General features: G+C 40.2%; 2 protein-coding genes across 3 annotated transcripts in view; one reads left to right on the forward strand and one right to left on the reverse strand.

Moving 5' to 3' along the window:
* Positions 1 to 34: 34 nt before the first annotated feature.
* LOC106607331 (sorting nexin-8) lies at positions 35 to 18,523 on the reverse strand. The gene is made up of 13 exons (XM_014204194.2): positions 18,245 to 18,523; positions 12,364 to 12,491; positions 11,508 to 11,637; positions 8,513 to 8,703; positions 7,875 to 7,995; positions 4,615 to 4,751; positions 4,397 to 4,477; positions 4,117 to 4,277; positions 3,740 to 3,869; positions 3,569 to 3,637; positions 3,049 to 3,198; positions 2,288 to 2,437; positions 35 to 2,072 (listed from the first exon to the last, which is right to left on the reverse strand). Exons 1-13 carry the CDS (start codon positions 18,264 to 18,266, stop codon positions 1,983 to 1,985), a joined length of 1,560 nt encoding a protein of 519 aa, XP_014059669.1. The 5' UTR covers positions 18,267 to 18,523; the 3' UTR covers positions 35 to 1,982.
* A 711-nt stretch (positions 18,524 to 19,234) lies between these two features.
* The window catches only part of LOC106607330 (protein tweety homolog 3), a 69,176-nt gene continuing 60,820 nt past the window's right edge, over positions 19,235 to 27,590 (forward strand). The window contains exon 1 of one of the 2 annotated variants that reach the window (XM_045720546.1): positions 19,235 to 20,341. In XM_045720546.1, the coding sequence (XP_045576502.1) occupies positions 20,216 to 20,341 (126 nt within the window). In that variant the 5' untranslated portion in view covers positions 19,235 to 20,215. The remainder of the gene's footprint in view (positions 20,342 to 27,590) is intronic. The other variant, XM_045720545.1, reaches the window with a different exon arrangement.

The raw sequence follows: 27,590 nt of genomic DNA on the forward strand, positions 1-27,590 counted from the left end.
GCCACTCGGGAGCTCAATAATAATAAGAAGAAGATGGCTATCTGATACTTTTTATTTAACATTAAGTGAGATTCAACATAAAACTGTACAATAGTTAAACGTTCCCGTATCTACATCTTTCACCTAATTCCAATTTTCTTTCTCAAAGATCATATAAAGCATTTGTTCCTCTTATTTTTTAAGACTTTCCAAAAAAAATAAGGTTATGACAATATCTCATGTTGACACAATAATAAGAACTTGTGAGGAACCAATTAACAGTTCCACAGAGAAGACAAAATAATGCATTGAATAACAAAACGTATTGCCCCGGAGCTCTCTAATATTACTCTGTTCTAATTGGGAGACATTTTATTACACAGCCTCATTCATGTACTTTAATTACATGTAAAACACATGCAATTTGCACATCCTGCAAGAAGAGGGTGAGTTTTGCAAGAACAGGTTACGTAAACCTTCAAAATTGTGAGTGAACATTTTTTACATTTTTCATCAGATCAAATAATGAGAAACTTTACCAACATAATCTTATGCTTTAGACATGGAATCAATGTATACTGTTGAATAAGAGGACAATAAATCATTGGGTATATTCTTGAAAAAGATAAATCAGAGAATATTCTTGACTATTGCATACACAGAAAAATATTCAATCTAGTTTTCTTCAAATCTACATTAAGTAAACACTGAACCACCGTGATTGCATCTTAATTGAAACTGAAACATTGCAAACAGGTCAAAAGCATTAACACAGAGCACATTTAATTTCTACCTGAAATAAAATATTACAGGATCCTTACTACTTAATTGCACTAATGACTGTGTGGCATTGTAGCATGTTTCTTTGGTATGTTCACCATTGGTCACGTGGCGTGTTATATCAGCCATAAATCATTCATTATTTTAACTTGATCAAACTTCTTCCTCTTGATAGCTTGCTCGGCTCAGGCGTAGAAACTGAAGCAGCTTTTCACAGTATTGCAACTAAGATTCGATTGAAGCAAGGAATCTGAAGTCCTTTGCATGAATATCAACACAACAAGCTAGTAAGCCCAGTTGCACAAGTGTGGTCAGTAGGATGATTAATACTTATGTTGTACTTCACAACAAACCATTGAATACCATGCTGCTACTACATTTACTTTAATATATATTGGTTTGCCTGTCTTTATCAGAAATGAGCCTGTGCCCTGATTAGAATCTTTCTAAACATCTACGCTAGTCATTTTAAACACAAAAGGTTATGTTGCCACCACCTGGCTGCGGCAAGGAAACGTATCTTCCCTGTGTGGCAACATCTTCAATCAGCTTAATTAGGATATTCTTACATGCACATACATTCTCACATTTGTCTGCCTGCAATAAGACACTACATTACACCTCAACATAGGCGAATGATCCTCCAAGAAGTGTAGGTAAGAAGTCCCTCATATGGTAAAGGCAATGAGCTACAAAAATAACACAAATGGTCCAGCTTTTCAACAAAATGTTCCCTATATATCAATTATGAAATCCATATTTTCCTCTTCTCATACAGCAAGGCAGCAGTACACATTCTTCAAAGCACTCTTCCACTTCCCAATGAGCTCCTTTGGCTGACCAACCTCCGACATCCCTAGTGAGGATGCACGTACAGTATAATATATCTCGAACTGCAGACCACATCCATTCATTGAAATCAGTGATGTAGTGGTAAAAAAACAAAGTAGGTAAACTGATCGCCGGGTAGCAGAGAAGAAAGTAGCGCTCCCTATACTTCAATGCATTTTTCCGCAAAAGGTGGATAAACTATCCCACAAAGAAAATAAAAAAAGGTGAGTAAACTGCATTTACTCACCACTGATTGACACTTAAGGCACAGTTTGTAGTGTTTTTCAAGGTTTTATGAAAACAGTTCACCATCAGTCCCTTCTGAGACTTTATATCTTGGCTTGCAAAGCTGCACATTCATCGCTTGTTGAGAGAGAAGGGGGCATGGGTGTCTACTTGGGTGTAAGAGGAGGGGATTGCATTTCATCGACACCGAAGAGACACCCAAGCTTCTGCTGGAGATCATTCCACACTGCACCCATCTAGTTATCAAACAAACAAAGTAGTCTGTTATAGTGAAAGCATCCTCTGACCAAAATTCCAAGACGATCATCTTATAATTGTGTATCTATTAAAGATTAGAATCAACACACACACACACACACACACATCAACCTAATGAACTGTGTGCTCTACTACATCAACTAAATCCTTACAAATCCATGCCTGACACTGTATATTTCCAGGTGAGTCTCACCTCTTGGTGACCTTGGACCTGTGAGTTGACGAAGGCTCCCAGGATGTGAGAGGTGATGGGCAGGTATGTGAAGATGAGCTGAGTCTCCTGGTGAAGGCAGAACAGGGAGAAGTAGTTCCGCAGCTCCATGGTCTGAATGGCGTTCTCCTGCTGTTGGGGGAGGATACAAACCATTACTTCACAAACCACAACCATATGATGGTTATCAAGAGGAACAACCTCATTGATCATAAGACTATGCTGTCATGGCCTTGTCTGTAGGAGTCAGTGTTGAAAAACATGACATATGAGATCCATTCTAAAGGCTGAAATGCCCAACTGTCAAATGCAATATCGTCCTAAGATGGTTTAGTATGAGAAATGTGGTAGGATATACAAGGATATCAATCCTTATACCAGGGTATCAATCAACTCCCCAATGATGGCATATAGGAAAATGCTGCTCCCTCCTTCCTCTCAATGTCAGAGAGGACACAGTCTCTCCGAGGGAGGGAGGGAGGGAGGGTGGGTTGGCCTGTGATGTCAGGATAATGAAGATGAAATAATGTCAACAGTGTTGATTTGACGTGTGACAACCCTGAGTAAATGAGGAAGGAAGAGCGTTTTTCAAGCACACTGAGTGAGTGAGTGAGTGAGTGAGTGAGTGAGTGAGTGAGTGAGTGAGTGAGTGAGTGAGTGAGTGAGTGAGTGAGTGAGTGAGTGAGTGAGTGAGTGAGAGTGAGAGAGAGAGAGAAGGAGATAGAATGAATGAGAAAGAGAACCTGCACAATGCGAGACTCCAGTTGCTCCACTGACACCTGCTCTTTGGGCTGCACTGTGGCACTCATCATCTGCCTCTTCATCATACCGTACTTCTGCAGCGCTCTCTGGTGCTCGTGCAATACTCCCTTCTCATGCCGCTCACACAGATCCTATGGGACACAACAACAACACACACACACACACACACACACACACACACACACACACAAAGAAATAACTAAATAACTACCATATTTTTACATTATAGTATTTAACAGAAACTTGTCCAGAACGACTTACAGTAAGTAGTGAATGCATACTTTTTTGTACTATTCCCCTGTGGGAATCGAACCCACAACCCTGGCGTTGCAAGCACCATGCTCTACAAACTGAGCCACACGGGTCAAAGATATATTGTTAACAATCTAAATTAAGTTGCTGTTATACCTGTGTAGTGCATTTGTAATAACACTAGTAACATTGCATTAACTTGATACAGAGTTCTTCAGTAACTGCATTTTTTACATTTCTCAAACTCACTCTGTATGATTGCAGCAAATCCAAGAATAAATTCAGTTTTTCCACAACATCGTCCTCTTCTCTCCTCCCCTTAAGATATCAATGAATAAATGATTATGTTTTGCATGCAGGTAGAGTTCGGCAATAGCACAGTAGAGCAGGTGGTACGTATACAGTGAAGCTGGATTGTACCTGCTGAGCACCTTTGTCGGCTAGCAGAGCAAACTCCACGGAAAGGCCTTTCAGAGACTGACGGAGAATGCCCCAGGTGCTTTGGGATGAGGCCAGAGAAGGAATGGGTGAACCATCGGAGCCCAGTGTACTGCAACAGAAAGCATAACTAGAGAAGCTGGACCAGTACGGTGTCTTGGCTGACAAAAACGATTTGAAGTGAAAACCCTGAAAAGGAAAAGAAAACAAATCCTTTACAATTGCCAACATTTTCTTCCCCAAAACTGTTGTATGGGTGGAGCAGCTAGCATAATACGTTTCCTTGGGCCAAAACACTTGTGTAGAGAGGGGCGATAGAGAAAGAGAGCTTTAAGCCCTGTAAATGCTGAGTTCTGTACCTGAGCTCCCTTCCAAACATTAGCAAATCAGTGGCGTTTTCCTTGGAGCGCTCGGCCATCTTCTCTGCCCGGTCCCGCAGCTTGTGAAAGCTGTTGTGGATATTCCTGATCAGTTCCCTGCTTGATGAAAACTGGGCCTGGATATCAGCTGGGAGATATTCCTACAGCACAGATGTACCAAGACTCACACTGCTGCATCTCAGTAGGATTTCAAATAGTAATTTGAAAAAGAAAGAAAAAAAATCTGTAAGTAATTACTCATAATAGAAACAATACAAACCTTTGCCAGAGTTGCCATTGTATTAGTCATGAATTCATCTCCCATTTTCTTGCAAGCATCACGCATTTTCACTTGAACGTCCTGAGAGTAAGAGAGAGAGAGTAAAGTTGTGTGAGCAGTACGGTCATTATCCATGGCAAGCCAAAGAACAATGTGATCTTGGCACAGACAACTAGCAGAGATGAAGCAAAGTGATCTTTTCAGTAGCAGAGACGTACTGAGCCGTTGAAGGTGAGAAAGGTCTTGACCAGTTCGTCCTCGGAGAAGAAGGGGTGTCGTGCCACTAGGTTGATGAACCGGCCCAGAGCACGCCGCCTTCCCTCTATAAAGTCCCTCTCAGACATGGAGGTCAGGACTGTAGACAGACAGAGGTCAGTTAAAGAGCCAGCATATTCAGTTGTTCTGCTTCTGTAAAACAGAAGAGATCATACCGTTTTATGTAATACAGTCAGGGTTGGCTCTTGAAGTAATTAATCAACCTGGATTACTTTTTCAAAAGTGTAATTGGATTACTTACATTCTTAAAAACAGCTAATTACTTCATCTATCTATACTTCATCTTGATAAAACTTTGTCATCATTGCTGTCATTTAGCGCACCATCAGCACTTCTCACATGCTCTCAGAGATTCTATTATTCTGCTGATCGCCCATCAAGGGTGGATGGCTTCTTAAATCATCTGGACTACAGAGTTCCTGCTTGCTGCTTTGAAGCAGTGCAGTTTCAATCTCTCTTTCCTTCGTGAAATGCTTTCTGATTGCACAATATTTCAAAATGTAGGCCTAATCATGGGAAAAACACTACTGAATGCAACCAATGTGGTTACTGTTTAAGAGAAAAGGGTCTAAGCGTTCTGGTCTGAATTGTATTTAATATTCAACAAAGGGCACTCATGTCTGGCATTAAAGGTAGGTGCATAGGCATATACATTAAATGTACTGTTAGATATACATTTCACGGCTAACTATCAGTAATAGGCTATATTTTGAGTTAGCGATCTAGCTAACCACTTCCTCATGTGGTGAATTAGCCCCAAATAAAACTAGCCTCAAAATATAAATTTGTGCCCAAAAAGATGTAGACAAATGAATATCTATTGAACAAAAAATATTTTAAAATCTGTAAGCCTATTTTCATTAGAAAATAAAAAGAATTGCCTAGTTGCCAAACCCCAAATCCATGACAATCACCGGTTTAGGTTGCAATTCAAAACAGCTGGAATCATGCAGTTGTACTTGAACATGATGTTAGAATAAACCATGTATTTCTTGAATCATACCGTGTTAGTAGTCTAGTACACCTCTGAATAAAAAACGATGAATTACTTTATAAGATGATAAGGCTACCATTATTTTCTATTGCATGACCCCACAGCAATTGTGGTGCAACCAGATCATGGGCTGGTGCCAACAAGTGAAAATGTTAGTATGGAGCCCTGTGACTATGCTCTTACACATAGAATATAACATGAATTATAGGATCTTTAGGCTCTGACCTCATTTGGAAATAATAACGTTACTAAATTAAAAAAATACTATATTAAATCAACATTTTTAAGCGTTTTCAAATATGTCTGGGTGCTAGAAGTGAAAGTAATGCAAAAGTAATCCAAATGTAATCAGATACTTATTTGGAGTAATCCAAAATATTATTTATCATGTAACTGTAATCCGTAATGGATTACATTTTTCAAGTTATCTGCCCAACCCTGAATAAAGTAATAACATTGGTATCTAATAATGGTAATATAAAGACAGAGTTCATGCCTGCTGTGGGAACACGGGTGAAGTTGGATTAATAGAATTGGAGTTCTTCTGGATCAGCGGGACCCCAGCTCTGATGCAGAGTGGAACACTTATTTACAGATCAAAGCATCACTCTCCTCCTAATAATCAAATGATCTGACTGACATCCTCTACACTGCATGCACAATTATTAGGCAAGTGAGTATTCTGATCTTATTATTTCTACTCACATTTTCGAACTTCAAACCATATAAACTTGAATGCTTATTGGATTTAATCCTTTTCAGGTGATATGTATTTGTGTAATGAGGGAGGGTGTGGCGAAAGTGAATAACACCTTATATCAAGGTGCGCATAATTATTAGGCAGCCTCATTACCTCAGGTAAAATGGGCCAAAAAAGAGATTTAACTGACACTGAAAAGCCAAAAATGTAAAATGCCTTTCAGATGGATGCGACACTCTTTAAATAGCTAAACTATTGAGGTGTGACCACCGGACAATCAAATGTTTTGTTAGCGAATAGTCAACTGGGGCGCAAAAAATGCATGGGGAAGAAAAGGCGCAAATTAACTGCAAAAGACTTGAGAAGACTTAAACGTCAAACTACCAGGAACCCATTATCCTCCAGTGCCACCGTATTCCAGAACTGCAACCTACCTGGAGTGTTCAAAAGTACAAGGTGTCAAGTGCTCAGAGACATGGCCAAGGTCAAGAAGACTGAAACATGACCACCACTGAATAAGATTCACAAGTTAAAGCGTCAAGATTGGGCAAAGAAATACCTGAAGACAGAGTTTTCAAAGGTTTAATGGACAGATGAAATGAAAGTGTCTCTTGATGGACCAAATGGATGGGCCCGTGGCTGGATCAGTAATGGACACAGGGCACCACTTTGAGTCAGGTGCCAGCAAGGTGAAGGAGGGGTTCTGGTATGGGCTGCTATCATTGAGGATGAGGTAGTTGGACCTTTTCGGGTTGAAGATGGACTGAAACTCAACTCCCAAACCTACTGTTAGTTTCTGGAAGATTCTTTCGTCAAACAGTGGTACAGGAAGAAGTCAGCATTCTAGAAGGCCATGATCTTTATGCAGGACAATGCTCCATCACATGCATCCAAGTACTCCACTGCTTGGCTAGCCAGCAAGGGCCTCAAAGATGTCTGAATAACGACCTGGCCCCCTTCCTCACCTGACTTAAATCCTATTGAGAACTTGTGGACCCTTCTCAAACGTGAGATTAACAGTGAGGGAAGACAATACACCTCTTTGAACAGCATTTGGGAGGCTGTGTTTGCTGCTTCAGCGAAAGTTGATCGTGAACAGATCAAGAAACTGACAGACTCCATGGATGGAAGGCTCATGGCAGTTCTTGAAAATAAGGGTGGCTATATTGGTCACTGAATATTTTTGAAAGGCCAAAAATGTTATAATTGTCATTTTGTGTTACTTATCTGTTACACTTACTCTAAAAATTGAGAATCAACAAGTGAGTTGAGAGAAATGATTTTAGTAATTTAGTTGCCTAATAATTCTGCACACTAATAGTTGCCTAATAATTGTGCACACTTATATATTTCCCTGAGAAAGACAAAACTCACTTTTCCTTTGTTAAACATTCAGGTTTTAGGTTCAATAACATTTTGGATTGACTGAGAGCATTGTGTTTGTTCAACAGTAAAATTAATCCTGAGGAATACAATTTGCATAACAATTGTGCACTCAGTGTATATACCTCCTTTCAGCATTCTCTTAGGCGGCAATGCAGGCACCATTCTGTAGGCAAACCTCTGCAGCAAGAGCTCGTGGAAGACATCGAAATCACTGTACCGCCGGTAAACAGATATCTTAAAATGCTGAAAAAGTTAAAACAAATATTAAATCTGTGAATAACCGAGATGTGCAAAATAACATAATGCTTTGGGTTGTGAATTCAACAAATAGATTGACAATGGATGCGTTTGTCATGCGTTGGCTTTAGTTCATACTGATTGTGAATGCTCACTGCACAGAAACAACACCAGCTCTGTTCAGCTTAGGCATCCAGTGTAAAAGATGCAATGTATACATTCATTTTTAGATGGACCCTTACCAACAAGCATTAAAGCCATTCGTTTCACCAAGCCAAAAATGCAGAAATAATTGAGAAGCCCGGAATAGAGGCAGAGGGAATTACAGAATTTTTGGAGTTATGATCAAAATTCCTATTAATAACTGTTGCTTGTAATGCACAAATGTGACCTATTTGAAGTAAAAAAAGGTAAATACATGGTAAAATATATGCTTGACCTTTTCTATTAATAATTTCCTTGACTGTTCTTCTAACAAAGCCCATTTATGTTACACTCATATGTAATTAAATGCAGCTTTCACCTGGCTGGTGATCTGGTACTCCACGTGTTTGAGGAACAGACCCTTCTTTTCAGGAATTAGCTCCACCTGGACTGTATCCCTGGCAAGCAGCTTGCCCAGAGTCTGGGACACCTTGAGGGGGCTCTCCTGAGTTGGCTGCATCCTCAGAGTCTGGAGGTCCTTGAACTCACCAAGTTGGGGCTTAGGGAACTCTGTCAAACAAACACCAAGTCAAACATCAGTAACCAATGCTCTCATCTACTCATTTATCTAGAAGGCAATCAGCACATCTATGTTCACAGACAGTGTACACATCCAGCTCTATTGAACTAATAGACATCATTTATGATTTCCTGTAGTGCAGGTTTGAATACAAAACATTTTCCTACACACATCCATGTTGTGTGGGAAAAGCAAGGATGTTCCAGTGTACATTTGACATTTCACCTCCCTTAGTGGCCCTCTGATCCTTCAGACACTTGAATTGTCCCATTCACATTTTTTTGGCTACTTTTATTTAATCAAGGCAGCCCAATTGAGACCAGTGTCTCATTTGCAATGGTGCCCTGAGGACAAAAACGGCATCAATACAATAAATATAAAAAGAAACTACAATTCAGCTATAAATACATTACAACAAGTTAGAATAGTCAATTGAAACAATTGCACACTTCCGTGAACTCATTAACCAACAGAGTTTTAAACTGCCCTATCGGCACCAGGGAATCCAGGTGGAAATTGTTTGGTAAGGTATTCCATAACTGTGGTGTGTTAAAACTAAAGGCAAATTTACCAAACTTTGTGGAGACAACCGGTACCTCAAGAGTTATGAAAACCTCCTAATGGGATTGGTATCTCATATTGAAATATTTCAACAGGGAAGTGAGGTATGTTGGAATCTTGTGGAGCAGAGCTTTGTAAACAAGAAATGAGTAATACAGTGATCTACAGGATTGTAGTGAGGTCCAGCCAACCTTCTGATACATGATGCAGTGATGAGTATTAAAACTGTCAGTGAAGCGCGCTACGGTCGACGGCATCCAACGGTTTAAGAGTAGTGGCTTGCTGCAGTCTGGTAAAAGTATTTCCCCCTTTCAGATTCTCTCTATTTTTTGCATATTTTTGATACTGAATGTTATCAGATCTTCAACCAAAACCTAATATTAGATAAAGGGAACATGAGTTTACATATAACAAAAAAAGTTGTACTTATTTTATTTATTTAATTCACACAGTTGTGCAACACCCAATTCCCCTGTGTGAAAAAGTCATTCACCCTTACACTCAATAACTGGTTGTGCCACCTTTAGCTGCAATGACTGCAACCAAATGCTTCCTGTAGTTGTTGATCAGTATCTCACATCGCCTGAGGCAGCAAAGCATCCCCAAACCATCACACTACCACCACCATGCTTGACCGTTGTCATGAGGTTCTTACTGTGGAATGCAGACTCTTGGAAGAATGTTCTATGATTGATTCAAAAGTATAACTTTTTGGACGACATGGGTCCGATTATGCCTTACGAAAACCAAACACTGCATTCCACAGTAATTACCTCATACCAACGGTCAAGCATGGTGGTAGTAGTGTGATGGTTTGCCTCAGGACCTGGATGACTTGTCTTAATAGAAGGAACCATGAATTCTGCTCTGTATCAGATAATTCTACAGGAGAATGTTAGGCCATCCGTCTGTGAGCTGAAGCAGAAGCGCAGCTGGCTAATGCATCAAGACAATGATCCAAAACACACAATCAAGTCTACATGAAAATGGCTAAAAAGCAATACATTTGAAGTTTTGGAATGGCCTAGTCAAAGTCCAGACCTCATCCCAATTGAGATGTTGTGGCAGGACTTGAAACAAGCAGTTCATGCTTGAAAACCCACAAATGTCACGGAGTTACAACAGTTCTGCATGAAAGAGTGGTCCAAAATTCCTCCACAGTGACGTGAGACTGATAAACAATAGGGTTGGAGTCATTGCAGCTAAAGGTGGCACAACCAGTTACTGAGTGTAAGGGGGCAAATACTTTTTCACGGCACTGTATATAAATAGTAAAGAGCACAGGTCCCAATACCAACCCCTGCGGTACACCTTCTGTAATATTGAGGAAACTAGACTTGACACCATTAGAAAGCCCGCATGACTCTCCCTAAACTCAAATGTCTCTTAAGTCTTTCAAACAATTATGATGGTGTGATTCATGTGATCCTGAATTTCACCCTCCTTGACATTCCACAGAGATATGAGCAGAGTTAATCGTCCTCCTACAACAACTAGGAAACAAGCTCTACCATAGCTCAGCAGAGAAAACGTGACATCAGTTTCACAGAAAGCAGTCAGCTGCCATATTGGCAGCACTTGAAATAACACAGAGGGCCCTAAATAATCATATGAGCTTTGGAACAGAGCTCTAACTCAGGGCTGTGTTCGGAGTAATGGCTACCTCTGAAAAACCAAAGACGACGACTCCTCTCCAACTTAATGGTATTGTACACTGTAACACTCATGCTTTTCTTCACAAAAACCTAGCCACAGAATGTGAAAGTAAACTGATTCATATAATCAAGAAATACAAGTGTATTTAAGAGAGAGGGAAGAGTTCTTCCTGTGACTTTCATTATGATTTTCACAGAGCTGTTCCAGAGGAAAAAAATGGCAGGGAAAGGTTGTTTGTCTTTTACAGAGACATGGGAATGGAGCTGGTGTATTCTCGGACGCAATGCCCAGAGGTTAGAGGAAACAGGCCAACAAATACAACACACTATGATAAAACCAGGACCAGCTTTTTAGCACAGCACACTTGCTGGTTTTGTGTGCAAATGCAATGTGTACTTTAGCTCGTCACGTGCATATTCAACTTCATACAATATATAGCGAAGTGAACTTTCTCACACAAGCTGTTCATAGGGGTCACAAAGGTTTTTGACCTTAGATACTTCACAGTCAAGCCACTGATTAAGCTACACATTTACTGCTGTGTCCTCACTTGAAAACAACTAGTTAAAAGGCTTACCTTGTATGCAGTTTTCTAAGAGTTTTGGGCTTGGTTGCTTTCCTTGCTGAGCAAGCGCGATCAACGCCAGTGCTTTATATAGGGACAACTTGCTTAAGAATCCATCAGTGTAGTCAACATGCTCAGCAATCTGAAAAAGACAAGGACATTACAGGACTCTCTTAACAGGTCATTGCTCAATCCAAGGTCTAAATTCAGCAGTGGTTGACAAGAAAATGCAGAAAACACTTTAGCAATGATATAAAACAGTAAGAAACATCAAACTGAACCGTGAGGTCTCAGCTGAAATACATCTATGAAGCGTTTCCATGGATAATGTGTAACACGTTGTATTTTTCATGTCCCATGTGCTCTTGAATAACACAACTTTTAAATGCCATCCCCTCAAATACCATCACCTTTCAGTAAGCTTTACTGAAGCAAATACCACTAATTAAATGGCAGCAAGGAGATACTTAGCAGAAACCTCCCTTTCTAATAACTGGTGTTGGAACTAGTATTGTAATTACCCCCTTAGTACTTAGTGGTAAAACAAATATAGGCTTGAGAGGGTCTTTGAATACAGTTGAATAGTTTGTATCATAGAGCGCTAGATGTTTTTCAAGTCTTTTCTGTTAAAGTGTCTACTTCCTATTCTGCAGAATTTCTTGTTCACTTTTCTTGGAGTTCCAAGAAGGGAAGAGGATAGAAAAGCCATAGGTCTAATACATAACAAACCAGTCTGTGCTTCTGTTTCATAACAACAAAAACTTGAGCCTAAAAAAAAACCCCACAAACAGCCAGAACTTCCTTTCCACATTTGGCGGGCATTCTAGATCATAGATGTGACAACAAGTAAAGAAAAAGTTGTGTTCACCTGGCCCTGCACAGCACTGGGAAGATCTGTTCTGCTGAGCAACCTCTGGAAAACCTCCACCTGCACTCGTTCATCTATCTTACTCCGGATGGCCTCATACACCTCCCTGTAGTATGGAGGCACTGATCCTGAGAGAGGAGGTGCACAAACCATTAGGCAGGGATTTATGTGGATGAAGACATTTCTATTAAATTGCATGATTTGTGGTTAAACATCATGGCAAAATCTTTTTCCACTTAACCTGAACAAATCAAATGTATTGGTCGAGTACACATATTTTGCAAATGTTATCGCAGGTTTCTAGCTCCAACAGTGCAGTAATACCTAACAATACAGAAACACACAAACTCCAAAAGAAATAACAGAATGAGCAATGTCAGAGTCCGGATACATATAGATATTTTACACAGTGTACAAAACATTAAGAACACCTGCTCTATCCATGACAGACTGACCAGGTGAATCCATGTGAATGCTATAATCCCTTATTGATGTCACTTGTTAAATCCACTTAAAATCAGTGTAGATGAAGGGGAGGAGACAAGTTAAAGAAGGATTTCTAAGCCTTGAGACATGGATTGTGTATGTGTGCCATTCAGAGGGTGAATGGGCAAGACAAAATAATTGAGTGCCTTTGAACAGGGTATGGTAGTAGGTGTCAGGCACACCGGTTTGTGTCAAGAACTGCAACGCTGCTGTGTTTTTCACGCTCAATCGTTTCCGTGTGTATCAAGAATGGTCCACCACCCAAAGGACATCCAGCCAACTTGACACAACTGTGTGAAGCATTGGAGTCAAGATGGGCCAGCATCCCTTGACACCTTATAGCGTCCATTCCCCGACAAATTGAGGCTGTTCTGAGGGCAAAATTGGAGGGGGGGGTTCAACTCAATATTAGGAAGGTGTTCCTAATGTTTGGTATACTCAGTGTATATGCATATAATGGTTGTGAAAATATGGACAGTATATGAATAAAAAAGGTGTGTACAGCAGTAGTTATATAGAATGAGCCTTGACTAGAATATCGTATATGAAGTGGGTAAAACAGTATGTAAATATAATTAAAGTGGCCAGTGTGCAATGACTATGTACACAGGGGAGCAGTCTCTAATGTACAGGTAGGGCTGAATTCAGGGCTTGTAAAATTATACCTAGGCTAAAAAAATAAGCCTTCAGCATAAGAGCCACTAATAATATAATTATTTTATCAAAATAGATTAACCTGCATTTTTGCAAAAATCACTGACCTGGCTTTCAAATCAGTCTACGAAAATGGCCTTTTTGTTGTAATATAATATTTTACCAGAAGCATGCACATCCACTAATAATGACCAACTTCTGGTAACAGGCATTATAGAAAATTAAAAGGTGTAAATTGTAATGTTTTGGGCGACCCAGCATATTCACATAGAAATGTGTGTTATAAATCTGTCATTCTCATTGAAAGCAAGTCTAAGAAGTGGTAGGTCTGTTTGATATGTGCTATTTCTATGCTTCCTGTACTTAAGTTTCGTTTTTGCGTTTTTTTACTTTCGGTTTTGTATATCAGCTTCAAACAGCTGAAAATACAATATTTTTCTTATGGAAAATATATTTCACAGTGGTTTAGGTGGTACAATGATGCTCTACACTATATTTGCTTGTTTTGTCACAAACTGAAATTAGGAAAACTATTCACATTTTAGTAACCAGGAAATGGTTGAGCGATTTCTGCATAGTGCATCTTTAACACAGATCTCATAAACAATCTCAAGCACAAGCCCACCTGCTAGTGAGTAGCCAGCTAATCTTTATATTTAAAGTCTAGCCAACTTGGATCTACAGTGCATTTTGATGTTACAGCCTTAATTTAACATGTATTAAATTGAGATTGTGTCACTTGTCCACACACACACACACACACACACACACACACACACACACACACACACACACACACACACACACACACACACACACGTCAAATTGGAATTATGTTTTTAGAAATGTTTACTAATTAAAAATGAAAAGCTGAAATGTCTTGAGTGAATAAGTATTCAACCCCTGTTATTGCAAGCCTAAATAGGTTCAGTAGTAAAGATTTGCGTAACAAGTCACATAATAAGTTGCATGGACTCACTCTGTGTGCAATAATAGTGTTTAACATGAGTTTTGAATGACTACCTCATCTCTGTACCCCACACACTCTGTAAGGTCCCTCAGTCGAGCACTTAATTTCAAACTCAGATTCCACCACAAAGACCAGGGAGGTTTTCCAATGTTTCTCAAAGAAGGGCACCTATTGGTAGATGGGTAAAAAAAAAGCAGAAATTGAATATCCCTTTGAGCATGGTGAAGTTATGAATTACACTTTGGATGGTGTGTCAATACACCCAGTCACTACAAAGATACAGGCATCCTTCCTAACTCAGTTGCCAGGGGGGAAGGAAACAGCTCAGGGATTTCACCATGAGGCCAATTGTGATTTTTAAACAGTTAAAGAGTTTAATGGCTGTGATAGGACAAAACTGAGGATGGATCAACAACAATGTTGTTACTCCACAATACTAACCTAAATGAGAGTTAAAAGAAAGAAAAACATGGATCCTGTTTGCAATAAGGCACTAAAGTAGAACTGCAAAAAATGTGTCAAAGAAACAAACTTTTTGTCCTGAATACAAAACAATGTTTGGGACAAATCCAACACAACAGATCACTGAGTACAACTCTTCATATCATCAAGCATGATGGTGGCTGCATCATGTTATGGGTATGCTTGTCATCAGCAAGGACTAGGGAGTTTCTTAGGATAATAGGAAACACAATATAGCTACAGTAAGCATAGGCAAAATCCTAGAGGAAAACCTGGTTCAGTCTGCTTTCCAACAGACATATGGAGACAAATTCACCTTTCAGCAGGACAATAACCTAAAACACAAGGCCAAATATACACTGGAGTTGCTTACCAAGAAGACAGTAGGCCAGTTTCCATTGACCCAGGTTTATTCGACAAAAGCAATGTTGCAACAAAAAGAATCCTTGCGACAAGTGTCATGGAAACGGCAGATATGAGAAACTTTCTCAAGATCGCCCCCCAAAAAATTGTTCGACAGGGGTGGATTTTTATTTTGTCTAACTTTCTTTATTTTGACAAATGATGATTGAAACTGTGTTTTTAGAATAAATGATGATTTCCTAATCATTTTGAAGGTGTGATGTCACTGCGTAATTACAAATCTCCACTCCAGGTTTAATTCTAACTGCCTATTGCTTGCAAAATACATTTTTCCACAAAAAAAAATATTATGTTTCTTTGCAGAACAAGGATTGTCCTGACTTTCAAGAATGCATGAATTGTCTCGCCTTGCTTTTCTGGTTGGCTGGCAAGTTTCACAATCCAATTCTTTCAGATCTACAGGTGTGCAAGTTTTACCATGGCACGGACTGCAGAGAGACTTATTAGATTATGGCAAATATGAGTAAATTATTGCATTCTATACATGTTGGCTTTTGTGGGCTACCTGAGACATGCAACAGATAGGTGGAAGGGCATTCAGGGTGCCGCCAATTTATTAAATGCAAAATTTGCCTAAATCGGTAATGGAAACAGTTCATCCACTACATTTTTATTCGACACTGTCGTTTTTTGTGTGATGTCATTACGTCCAGGTGTTTTTATTGAAACGAGATAGTTCAATGGAAATGCACTCTAAATGTCGACCAAAAAAATTAATCACTGGACAAGTTAATGGAAACATAGCTGGTGAATGTTTCGGAGTGGCTTAGTTACAGTTTTGGCTTGAAAGCCTATGCCAAGAAAACAGCTGTCTAAGCAATGATCAACAACCAACTTTACAGAGCTTGAAGAGTTTTTTCAAGAATAATGTGAAAATATTGTACAATCCAGGTGTGCAAAGCTCTTAGAGACTTACCCAGAAAGACTCACAGCTGTAATCGCTGCCAAAAGTTATTCTAACATGTATTGGATTGTCAGGGGGTTGAATACTTGTAATCAAGATACATTACTGTTTTATTTTTTTATAAATGCTTTACCAAATGTTAGAATTTTTCTTCCACTTTGACAGACTATTTTGTGTAGATCGTTGACAAAAAAAAAGACAATTAAATGCATTTTAATCCCACCTTGTAACACAACAAATTGTGGAAAAAGTCAAAGGGTGTGAACACTTTCCGAAGGCACTGTACATACAGCTAACTTACAAAATAAAGGAAATGCCAACATAAAGTGTCTTAATAGGGTGCTGGGGCACCACGATCCAGAGCAGCTTTACTGCACCTTGGCTTAGATTCTACAAGCGTTTGGAACTCTATTGGAGGGATGCAACACCATTCGTTTGCAAGAAATTCCATTTGATATTTTGTTGATGGTGGTGGAAAACACTGTCTCAGGCACCACTCCAGAATCTCCCATAAGTGTTAAACTGTTCAACCAAGGCATATGGTTTACATCGTTTTCATGCTCATCAAACCATTCAGTGGCCACTCGTGCCCTGTGGGATGGGGGCATTGTACTCCATAGCATAGCCACGGCAGAAAAAATAATGGCCTGCCCAGCATTTTCATACATTACCCTAAGCATGATAGGATGTTAATTGTCTAATTAACTCAGGAACCACCTGCTTTCAATATACTTTGTATCTCTCATTTCCATTATCCTGGCAGTTACATGTATGGGCGAAACGGTGCATAAAATAATGTATCTTTGTATTGGCAAACATGTTTACAAAGTAAACTTAATCATAAGTCATTTTCATAATGAAAGAAAATAAAAAATAAACTAGCGACAATTTTCCTATGGTAGTCTGGGTACCAACTAACTTTCTACTCCTGTCATTTGCCAAGAGGCTGGTAAAAAAAGAAATGCAATACATCAGAATACCCAATGTTTGAATGTTTGTAATGAAATTTATGAATTAAATTCATGTTTTTCTATCAGTCTAATTTGCATAAATATTGTGATTGGATGATAGCTGTGAGGGTTATCGAATCAGGATCAAATCTTAACGATAGAATGTTCATATGAAGAGTGCCTAAAGTCTCTTAGGCAAATGACAGGAGGCAAGTAGTGGAATATAATAGCTAAACAGAAGACAACGAGGATAGTCATATGCTATGGAACGTTGAATACGTGATTTGGACAGGTCATAGAAATATAATCTAGATTATAATTCTATGGGACAGGTAACATCCATAACAGGTGAGAACATGACAATGAGCAGACCAATGCAACAGTACAGCAGCCTACCCTACCGTATAAAAAAAACTACAGTTATTTGTCAAATCACCCTTAATTACACCTATTTTATGTTCTTGTCTACATTTACATTTGTCATTTAGCAGACGCACTTATCCAGAGCGATTTACAGTAGTGAATGCATACATTTTTTTCTCCGTACTGGTCCCCCGTGGGAAACGAACCCACAACCCTGGCGTTGCAAACACCATGTTCTACCAACTGAGCCACACGGGATCTATTACTATTACTGTTCTGTATTTTTATGTATTTGCAAGTTTTATGTGAACCCCAGGAAGAGTAGCTGCTGCATGTGCAGTAGCTAATAGGGATCCTAATAAACTAAACACCCGTGCTAAACGTGTAATCTAATGCTCAGATGAGTAGCCTGTATTTTACAATTCGCAGTAAACCTACTATATTACTGTTTATCTTAAAGTTGACAGGTTTTGTAGTTACATCACGAATCGTAGGCGACACTATTAGGCTCTGACACTTCACACCGCGTTCTCTGAATTCAATCACAAACATAACCCCCCAAAAAACATTATTTCGCCTGTCGCCACGTAGAACGTTTACAAAAAGTCGAAAACACATTCTGAAATCCAACATAAAGATGTGGAACATAACATGTATTTAGCAAATTACCTTCATTGAGCTCGCCTGCCATAGTTCAGATTGTCATGTGAGCACGACAGCACCTCCATGTGATTTCCTGAAGAAAAAACCCCGAAGAATTAACTATTTCTTAAAGTTGTAGTGAACTTTGGATTTTTGCCAGATTTCAGACCTTATGCAGCAGTACTGTATATGTCCAAACATTATTGTAGGCACTAGACAAGACCTGCATTTCTGCAAACTGGATATTGGGAATCCAGAACATAGGAGCATAGGTGAACAAGTGGATCCTCCCCCACAAAGGCTTGAAAAATCTCAAATATGCCTCTGTCCTCGAATATAATTACTTTCCCACTGGCTGTCTAAAAAAAGTAATAAAAAAGGAAATTATGTCATCTGGTTTGCTAAATATAAGGAATTTGATCTATAGCATTTACTTTTACTTTGTACTTTTACTCAAGTAGTATTTTACTGGGTTACTTTCACTTTTACTTGAGTAATTTTATATTAAGGTAGCTTTACTTTTACCCAAGTATGACAATCGAGTACTTTTCCACCTCTGCCTAACCATAACTTGATTTGAAAAAAACTCTAGCCAAATAAATCAAAGAACATCTCTTTGAGGACCAGTGCACCAAATCTATTTATTGGATATTGATATACAAATGTGTATATGATTACATTGTAAGCAATTTTTACTTGTTGGTCGTTGGGTTCAGGCGGTCTAAAAGTTTGAAGGGTGATTTGTGGATTTCTCTCCTCCAATAGATCCCGAAAGAGAGAAAAAAAACAGTCAAGTAACTAGCAGGACTCTAAATTGATCATTTCAAAAATATTGTTATTGGACAGTGTGTGTGTGTCATAATGATTTCCTGGATAGAGCCCAATAGTTTGTTCATTTATCCCTTTACTCAGCAGGTCGACTGGACAACTCGCTCTTACTGAAAATATGCCTGGGTGTGTGCAGCTCCACCATCTCGCCACCAGAGGCCACTACACACAAATCATTTACAGGAGACAGCGGCGCTGCGTGAGGAGTGGGGTTGTTGTGGGTGCGAGCGGGACTGCAATCTGCCTCGGATGGTGTGGAGGTTGCAGCGTCGTAGTCCCCTGAACAGTTTACCGGATTGTTGTTCATCTTTAGTGATTGAACAGGAATAGTTGACTTTAAACAACTTAGTAAAACAGTTAAAGACTTGGTAGTCATCAAAGCATTAAGGAAAATTGAAGAAAAGACAAAGGGCGCAAATGGAACTGGAGCAACCACGGACGGAGCACGGATATATCCGCTAAGCTAGTTAGCAAGCTGCTAACTTGATAAATTGGAACACAAGTAACAATCAACTGGCTATGGCTGATAACGAGGAAAGGACAGTCAAATTATAATCCAGAAGGAATTATTGAGAATCAATCAAATGTTTTAGCTACGCATTTTTTCTTGCAAAAGTATTTTCATGGAATGGATGCGTTCTGTAGAAATGCTCAACAACAATAGTTAGCCGGTTAGCTAGCTGAGGTTACTTGCATGTCGAGTTGGGAAGCTATCCAGTTAGCCAAATAACGTTACGTCATCTGTACAGTAGTTAACCAGACAGACAGGCAACTACAACAAGGTGGATGGACTGTCATCTGCGTGGGGTTGTTCGTGCAGTTAACGTTAGTTGACTGGGTAGCCCATTAGTCCTCCTTCAGCTTCTTTCGACACAGTTTAGTATTACACATGACAGAAGTGAACATGGGAGTGTTATAGGACAGTGGATATAGTTAGCTGCTCGTTTGTTAGTACCGTAGGACAGAAGTGACAACCGATATCTCAGGTACAGTTTAACGTTGGACTACAGTGCATTAGGTCTGACGTGCTGCATCCGGACACAGGGATCTCTCTGGTTTCGCTGGACCGCTTGCTAACAAGAACTTTATGACGCGGGCTCAGGCCATTATTTCATTTTTGACTGACCACACAGGTCACCGTTTCCCTAAAGCGTCCACAGCCCTCATACCATGGCAGCGGTTGTCAACTACTCACCGCCGTGGTGGGTCAACCTGCTACACCGACTCCCTCATTTCAACCTTCAGTTAGAACAGACAAGCAGCGATTTTCGCCCGGAGGACTCGTCATATCAACAGGTAACTTTATGACACACGCTTACTTGAACTGTGCCTTGTGAATCAGAAACAATAAATGTCTGTCAAACATTATACGTTTGTAAACAAAGGAGTTGCCAGTGGGTTGCTGTTTGATGTATGATAATATGCTGGGATGATGGGGCAGGCATCAGCACAGACCAAGGCAATGTTATACCCCTGTGTACTGACAATGCCTATTCAACTGGTTTGGCGAAGAGCCTTTGCAAGAGTACTCAAGACTCCTTATTAACCGTGGTTCCCTAGGTGTGGTACAGTATATAGGCCTAGACTTAGTCCCTACTGAGACTGGGGGGTGACTGATAACTACTCTTGCAGGCTATATTTCTCAAACTGTTGTCATGTTGAGTTCCCATTGCAGAAACAGCCACTGTTACCTTCTGACAAGACATGACATGTATGGATTCCAGGGATGGGTGGAGATGGATTAAAGACAGTGGTCTTTAAATCGAGTCATAACAGGGATTCCATATGTCATAAATTGCAGCATAATCATAGCTATTCATCTAGGACTGTTTTCCGGTTCTCCTAATTAAGTGTGTGTGAGGGGGAGCATAATGCCCGTTTACTGTGTGGCCGTTATGGCTTTGGCCTGTGCAAGAGCAAACAAACTATGGACATTTTAAGTTAGCTAATCACAGGAGATGGGGATTTCCAAAATGAGCTTGTCTGCTTCCAAAGTGTATGGAGGAGGAAGAGATTAACAGATGGCTTCCCCTTCCCTGTCAGCTGCTGTGGGTATCACGACGACAGTTGTCTCAACAGACTCTAAAAAGAGGGCTGTATTTTGTGGCACTGAGTGTGACTGTCAGTTGAGTGCTCAGGGAGAAGGGAAAGGGAGATTGCCAGAGCTGCTCATTCACAGCTTCTAGGACCAAGATAACCTGTCAGTCATCAGACGTAATACTGGGCCGTGGGCCTGCTGACCAAACACTTCATCCAGCCTACACATCTCAAGATAACCCCAGATGAAGTCATGCTGAAGGAATTTAATGTACTATCCCCGACCTACAAAGTTATTTCTCAAATTTCTTGCAGTAACTCTGTCCTAACCAAAGCAAGCTGTGGGCCAAGTCAGTGTGAATGAGACTCAGTTATGTCTGTAATGTGCCATGTGTTAGCTGATGATTAGTCTGTTAGGCATTATTTGCATTATTTTCTGCATTCTTTTCATACTGTAACTCTGTTCCTCTGGAGACAGAGCCCGGCACCAATGGGTCATTAAGACCTTGATGTATGACCTTTGACCTGAGGTTGTCAAAGGTCATACATACCCCAAGGTCGTCTGGCTGCCCGATTTTACGTTTCAGTCACTTAGCAGACACTCTTATCCAGAGTGACTTAAAGTTAGTGCATTCATCTTAAAGGGGAATTTCACTATTTAGGACCCTCATCTGTATTTTTAGGTTCCAGACAGTTTTATTTGCAATTTCACTTGATTTTGAGAAACTTATCCCACCACCAATTGACTTCCTGAGCCTTATTCTGGAGTTACAAGGCATCCAGAAAACATGAACTGATGCTCCAAATATGTCCTTTTACAAATGGCAAAGCTCTCAGTATCCTGATGCAAGTCTTTAGATGTTGTACACATGACATTTTGTCATACCGAACTTTATCCACAAGTTTATTATATATTTTTTTACGATAATTATTAGCAATAATTTCTAGTGTGCATGCGTTTACTTCCTTGTTCCTCTCGCTTCTGCCTATACCTCAGTGACTACTACGCTCGTATAAGTTGGTGGGGGGGGCGTGTTTCATAAACACACTAGCCAGTCCACAACAACGTGTCCACTGTAAACGCAGAGCTGCTAGCTAGCTGCCGGTCGCTAATCTACCAAGCAAGCTAATTATTTGTTGTTTTTTACTATGCAACCAACATGTCTGACTAGAAAATACGAGGAGGAAATGTTAGAATTTGCAGGCGAGCGTTATTTATTTGAACCGGCATACACAGACGATCTTCAACAGATGGAGGATGACAGAGAAAGGAGAGGGCGAGACGGAGCAGGCAGGGGCTCAGGCAGATATTCAACAAGCAGCTGAGATGCGACTCAGGACCTCTGGAAACTGGTGGTATACCCGTGGGCAATGCCAAGCGATGCCCACCGAAGACAAGTGTCTTTGCTGCGTGGAGTTGGACTTGCTTATACCAGCTTTGGAAAATCTATACTGAACAACAATATAAACGCAACAATTTCAATTTTTTTAGTGAGTTACAGTTCATATAAGGGTTGTCTGATTGTCAATCGAAATAAGTTAATTAGGCCCTAATCTATGGATTTCACATGACTGGGCAGCGGCACAGCCATGTGTGGGCCTGGAAGGGCATATGCCCACCCACTAGGGTGCCAGGCCCAGCCAATCAGAATGAGTTTTTCCCCACAAAGGGACTTTATTAAAGACATACACTCATCAGTTTCATCAGCTGTCTGGGTGGCTGGTCTCAGATGATCCCGCAGGTGAAGAAGCTGGATGTGGAGGTCCTGGGCTGGCGTGGTTACACGTGGTCTGCGGTTGTGAGGCCAGTTGGACGTGCGGTCAAATTCTCTAAAACGATGTTGAAGGTAGCTTATGGTAGAGAAATAAACATTCAATTCTATGTCAACAGCTCTGGTGGACATTACTGCAGTCAGCCTGCCAATTGCATCCTCCCTCAATGCTTGACACGTGTGGCATTGTGTTGTGTGACAAAACTGCACATTTTAGAGTGGCCTTTTATTTTCCCCAGCACAAGGGGCACCTGTTACATTTTTCATATGCACAAAAAGCTTATTTCTCTCAAATTCTGCCCACAAATTTGTTTACATCCCTGTTAGTGAGCATTTCGACTTTGCCAAGATCATCCATCTACCTGACAGGTGTGGCATATCAAGAAGCTGATTAAACAGCATGATCATTACACAGGTGCACCTTGACGGGATCCTGAGGCCCATTGTCGTGCCATTTATCTTCCCGCCATCACCTCATGTTTCAGCATGATAATGCACGGCCCCATGTCGAAAGGATTTGTACACAATTCCTGAAAGCTAAAAATGTCCCCAGTTCTTCTATGGCCTGCATACTCACCAGACATGTCACCCATTGCAATGCTCTGGATCGACGTGTACGACATCGTGTTCCAGTTCCCGCCAATATCCAGAAACTTCAATGGAGGAGTGGGACAGCGTTCTACAGGCCACAATCAACAGCCTGATCAACTCTATGCGAAAGGAGATGTGTCGTGCTGCATGAGGCAAATGGTGGTCACACCAGATACTGAACGGTTTTCTGATCCACGCCCCTACCTTTTTTTAAGGTGTCTGTGACCAACAGAGCTCTGTATTCCCAGTCATGTGAAATCCATAGATTAGTGCCTAATTCATTTATTTCAATTGACTGATTTTCTTTATATGTACTGTAATTCAGTAAAATCTTAGAAGTTGTTGCATTTATGTTTGTGTTCAGTATACATCTCTGTCAAAATGTCCTTATGTGCTGGAGCAGCTAATTGCTAGAGGTGCGGGAGTGTAGAGCGCTGTAGGCTATGGCATTAGTAAAAAAATCATGTTTGATGTGTGGACTTTCTTTTATACAATTCATGTTTTCATTGCTTGCTAGTAATTTATATAAATCAATCTTTAAAAAAACGGTGTCTGACTCATTCATTATTTGACAGCAGTCAACAAGGTTGTTCTGGCTCTGAGGCCAGGTGTTGTGACGAAGCTGACGTAGTAGCTCTCGTCACGAACGAGCATTTATTTCCCCTTATAAATTGTTTAGGGCGTTCATGTTTCCACGTATATCTAGTAATTCATTTCTTCTAAATGTATATACTGTTGCTTCCGCTTTTGCCAATGTCATGCTATTTACCGTGCGCAAGGCTAATTATGTGTCGAGGAAATGTTTGGTCAAGTTGCATCGTGACTCGTTTCAGTTTCATATTTAAATGCCGTAATTAACCATTTTGCAATCCTCCCAGTGGATGCGACGTTCAGGTGCCCATGAACACTTGCTACACTGGCGAGAAAGAAGTTTGTTTATTTCCATATTGTAATGTGTCCCGTGTTTTGAAGTTATGCTTGTCTCGGAACTCCATGTCTTGTCGGTTTTCTCTGCATAATGGAAGCGCAGCTCCATAAGTAATGTTTTGCCTCCTGTTGACCTGCAGAACTATTGTTATGAATTGTCTATTCATTAATGGAAAGTATTCTCGCATATTATTTAGACAGAATATGTTGATGTAGGTATAATGAAGATGTCTGTTACCATTTAACCCAAATATGGCATATTAAATAATGTAAGGTTCATAGTATAAAGGTACCTATTTCATCTGTGAGCTTCAGTTATGTTGTAGCTCTGCTATGTGAGCTGTGTGGGGAGGCTGTCCATAGTCTGGTATACCCCAACCTGCTATAGTTGGTTTGGCAGGGTAGGCCTGATTTTGAGGCTTAGGTTTTTGAATCATATTCAAAACTGTATTTTGAGTCTGTTCATTTTGTAAATATCTTTTTGTAGGTTATGTACATTTTCATTGCGTTTCGTCATTCACCGGGAATTACCTTTCACTGTTACAAAACTGGACACTATTTTGCACTTGATCCTGCTACTGACTGCCCTCAAGGCTGCTCCAACATCTGGTCCCTACAACATGTGCCTAATGTTGTGTCAAATGGACAAAGAATGCATTAATCCTCCAACTTGGCATGGTATAGTTTGATGCGGGATATTTTCTTTAATTTATAGACTAATCAACGGTGGTCAGGCCTGGTCCTGGCTGCCCTAGTCTGAACGACAACAAAAAATGCCACCCTCCTATCCCCACAAGGTAGCCTAGGCTATACGGTGTCGGCCTGCAATTCACTTTTATGAATGTCCGTGTAGCCTACCGTTTGTAAAACAGGCAATTTACCATTCATTTATGTTAATGCATGGATTCATTAATTTTGTTTGCAGAGTTCAAAACCTCCTACACTTGTGAGAAACAACTTTTGGTTTATTTCATAACATAATTGACAAGCTCCATATGAGCAATGAGCATGTCTGGTTTCTCTGTCCTGATAATGTTGACGGAGCACGCGAAGAAGTACTTGGCTTGCTTCTCGCAAATAATGTAGGAAAGTGCCCAGCTGGGCTTCGCAGTTTTTCTTAACCTCACACAGTAAGTCAACGAAGTCCTGCTTGTTTTATTTTTATTTTTTCATTTTTTTTTTTACATCCTTTCAAATTTATAGTAGTTCCTCACAGTATTTGAAACCAATTTCCAACACTCTCCCCCTCGAATCAGCATCGTTGATAAATAGGCTATGGACATGTTGCATGTATTTGTTTCTATTTTAATGATGGTCAATTTAACCCTCATACTATAGCATAGATGTCCCCGTTCATACGCTAATTGTCAATTCATTATCTTATAATCTACTTTCTGGAAAGCCTAAGGTAGGCCTAGGTTTTTTTAATACGTTTTAAGGAAAGGAGAAATATTTGCTCTTGTGTCTGACATACGCCAGTGGCTTTGATTGACGGGTGCTTTCATGGGGGTGTGCGTGCGTGAGTATGCTGATTCTCTCTATAGGCCATATGTCCATTCAGAAAGTTTCCTAATGTGGCTTGTCTGGACTCCATCTCTTTAATAAGAGTCAAACGCTCCTGTGTTGATTGAATCTTGTAAAAGGCCTCTTTTCAGAAGCTTAGGCTACATTATGTCTCTCATTACAGCGTCCTCTCGTTGAAGAACGTATACCACTGGCATCGAATGACAGCAGAAGCAGGGTTTGTGACGTTATGTAACTATTTCGGGAAAGGTGGGGGAAAAAACCATCGGACTTGGTTTGAATGGTTTTGTGCGTCTAAATAGGATCTGTATTAGAAAATGTTATATGCAGAAAAGCCAACAGACAAGGTAGGCATAGATCTTTATTTTGACTTGTTAATGTTGTGTCAATGCAAAAACTGGCATTTCTTAATTTGTTGATTTAATATTTATAAGTAATAGCCTGAATAATAATGAAATGACAATAACAAAGTTTCAAGATGCATATCAATGTCATCAAGTGTACAAACAATTGTTACCGCCCCTTTTTTGATTACAATTTGTGTGGTGGCTGAGTAGGCTCCAGAGTGGGAATGTTCATTTTGTCCTTTTGGAGCGACTGTGGTAAGGGGCAGGAGTCAGAATCAGTTACAGAATCAGTTACAATCTGGGCCTTGTCTGGTCTTGGAACACTAGCTATGTTCTTGGGTGGCTGTATTGGAAGTTGCACATTGGAGAGCGGGACCTTGTACACCACTGTCTTGTCCTCCCGTCTTTTCAGCACAGCTCTACCAGGTCCACCCGGAAGGTCTGTTTTGATGGCTCGTAAATGTTCTGAGCAACCCAGGGTTTGGTTTTTTTGGTGGGAGAACCATAATGTACCTGGGTGTGCCTGAGGAGAAATGAAACCCCAATTAGCAATTTTCTCACTTTCGCATAAGATTTACACACTAAGTCTGCCTGGTGTCTACCTTTCCTGAAAATAAGATTATAAAGTATGCACAATGACAGTAACAAGCATTACTGGAAAGAGTGACATTGTGTAACTTTCATCAAGTCTACAAAGACATGAAAACAATGACAATGTGATTAGCTTCTCCCTAAACCTAGACAATGTCTCCAGTGACCATGGCCCTGTATAGAATCCATGACCTCTCCGTTTATAGAATCCATGACCTGTCCATTGTAAAACCATCACATTTTACCTGCAGCAGTGGTTGCCTGTCATGTGTTTTTGTCCAGGGCTACAACAAAGATGTGTGATGTGGGGGTTACTCGTGAACCAGAGTTGGGGAAACACTGATGTAGGTGCAAATTCGAACACATGTTAAAATCCGAAAAGCTTGTGAGAGTACAATGTAATCCACTGACTTGTGGTGCAACTTAATGGGTTGGTTCTGGATGACATGGAGCAGTGGTCGATAAACTTGAGGTTTCCTGTGACATAAACCCCCCCCCCCATAGGCAACAAGACAACAATGCCAAATCAGTCTTTTATACATAACTCAGCAAAAAAAGAAACGTCCTCTCACTGTCAACTGCGTTTATTTTCAGCAAACTTAACATGTGTAAATATTTGTATGAACATAAGACTCAACAACTGAGATATAAACTGAACAAGTTCCACAGACATGTGACTAACAGAAATTGAATAATGTGTCCCTGAACAGAGGGAGAGGGGGGGGGTCCAAATCAAAAGTAATAGTCAGTATCTGG

This window comes from Salmo salar, chromosome ssa06, assembly GCF_905237065.1.
Source record: "Salmo salar chromosome ssa06, Ssal_v3.1, whole genome shotgun sequence".
Classification (NCBI taxonomy): Eukaryota; Metazoa; Chordata; class Actinopteri; order Salmoniformes; family Salmonidae; genus Salmo; species Salmo salar.

Bases quoted from the DNA above. Each gene is read 5' to 3' on its own strand.
- LOC106607331 (XM_014204194.2), bottom strand. From the start codon at position 18,266: ATGGCAGGCGAGCTCAATGAAG. The intron at 4,752-7,874 runs GTATATACACTG...GTCTGTCTACAG, and splicing joins TAAGAGAATGCTGAAAGGAG to TCCTGACCTCCATGTCTGAG. The intron at 2,438-3,048 runs GTTCTCTTTCTC...CTCCCCCAACAG, and splicing joins TGGAGTCTCGCATTGTGCAG to CAGGAGAACGCCATTCAGAC.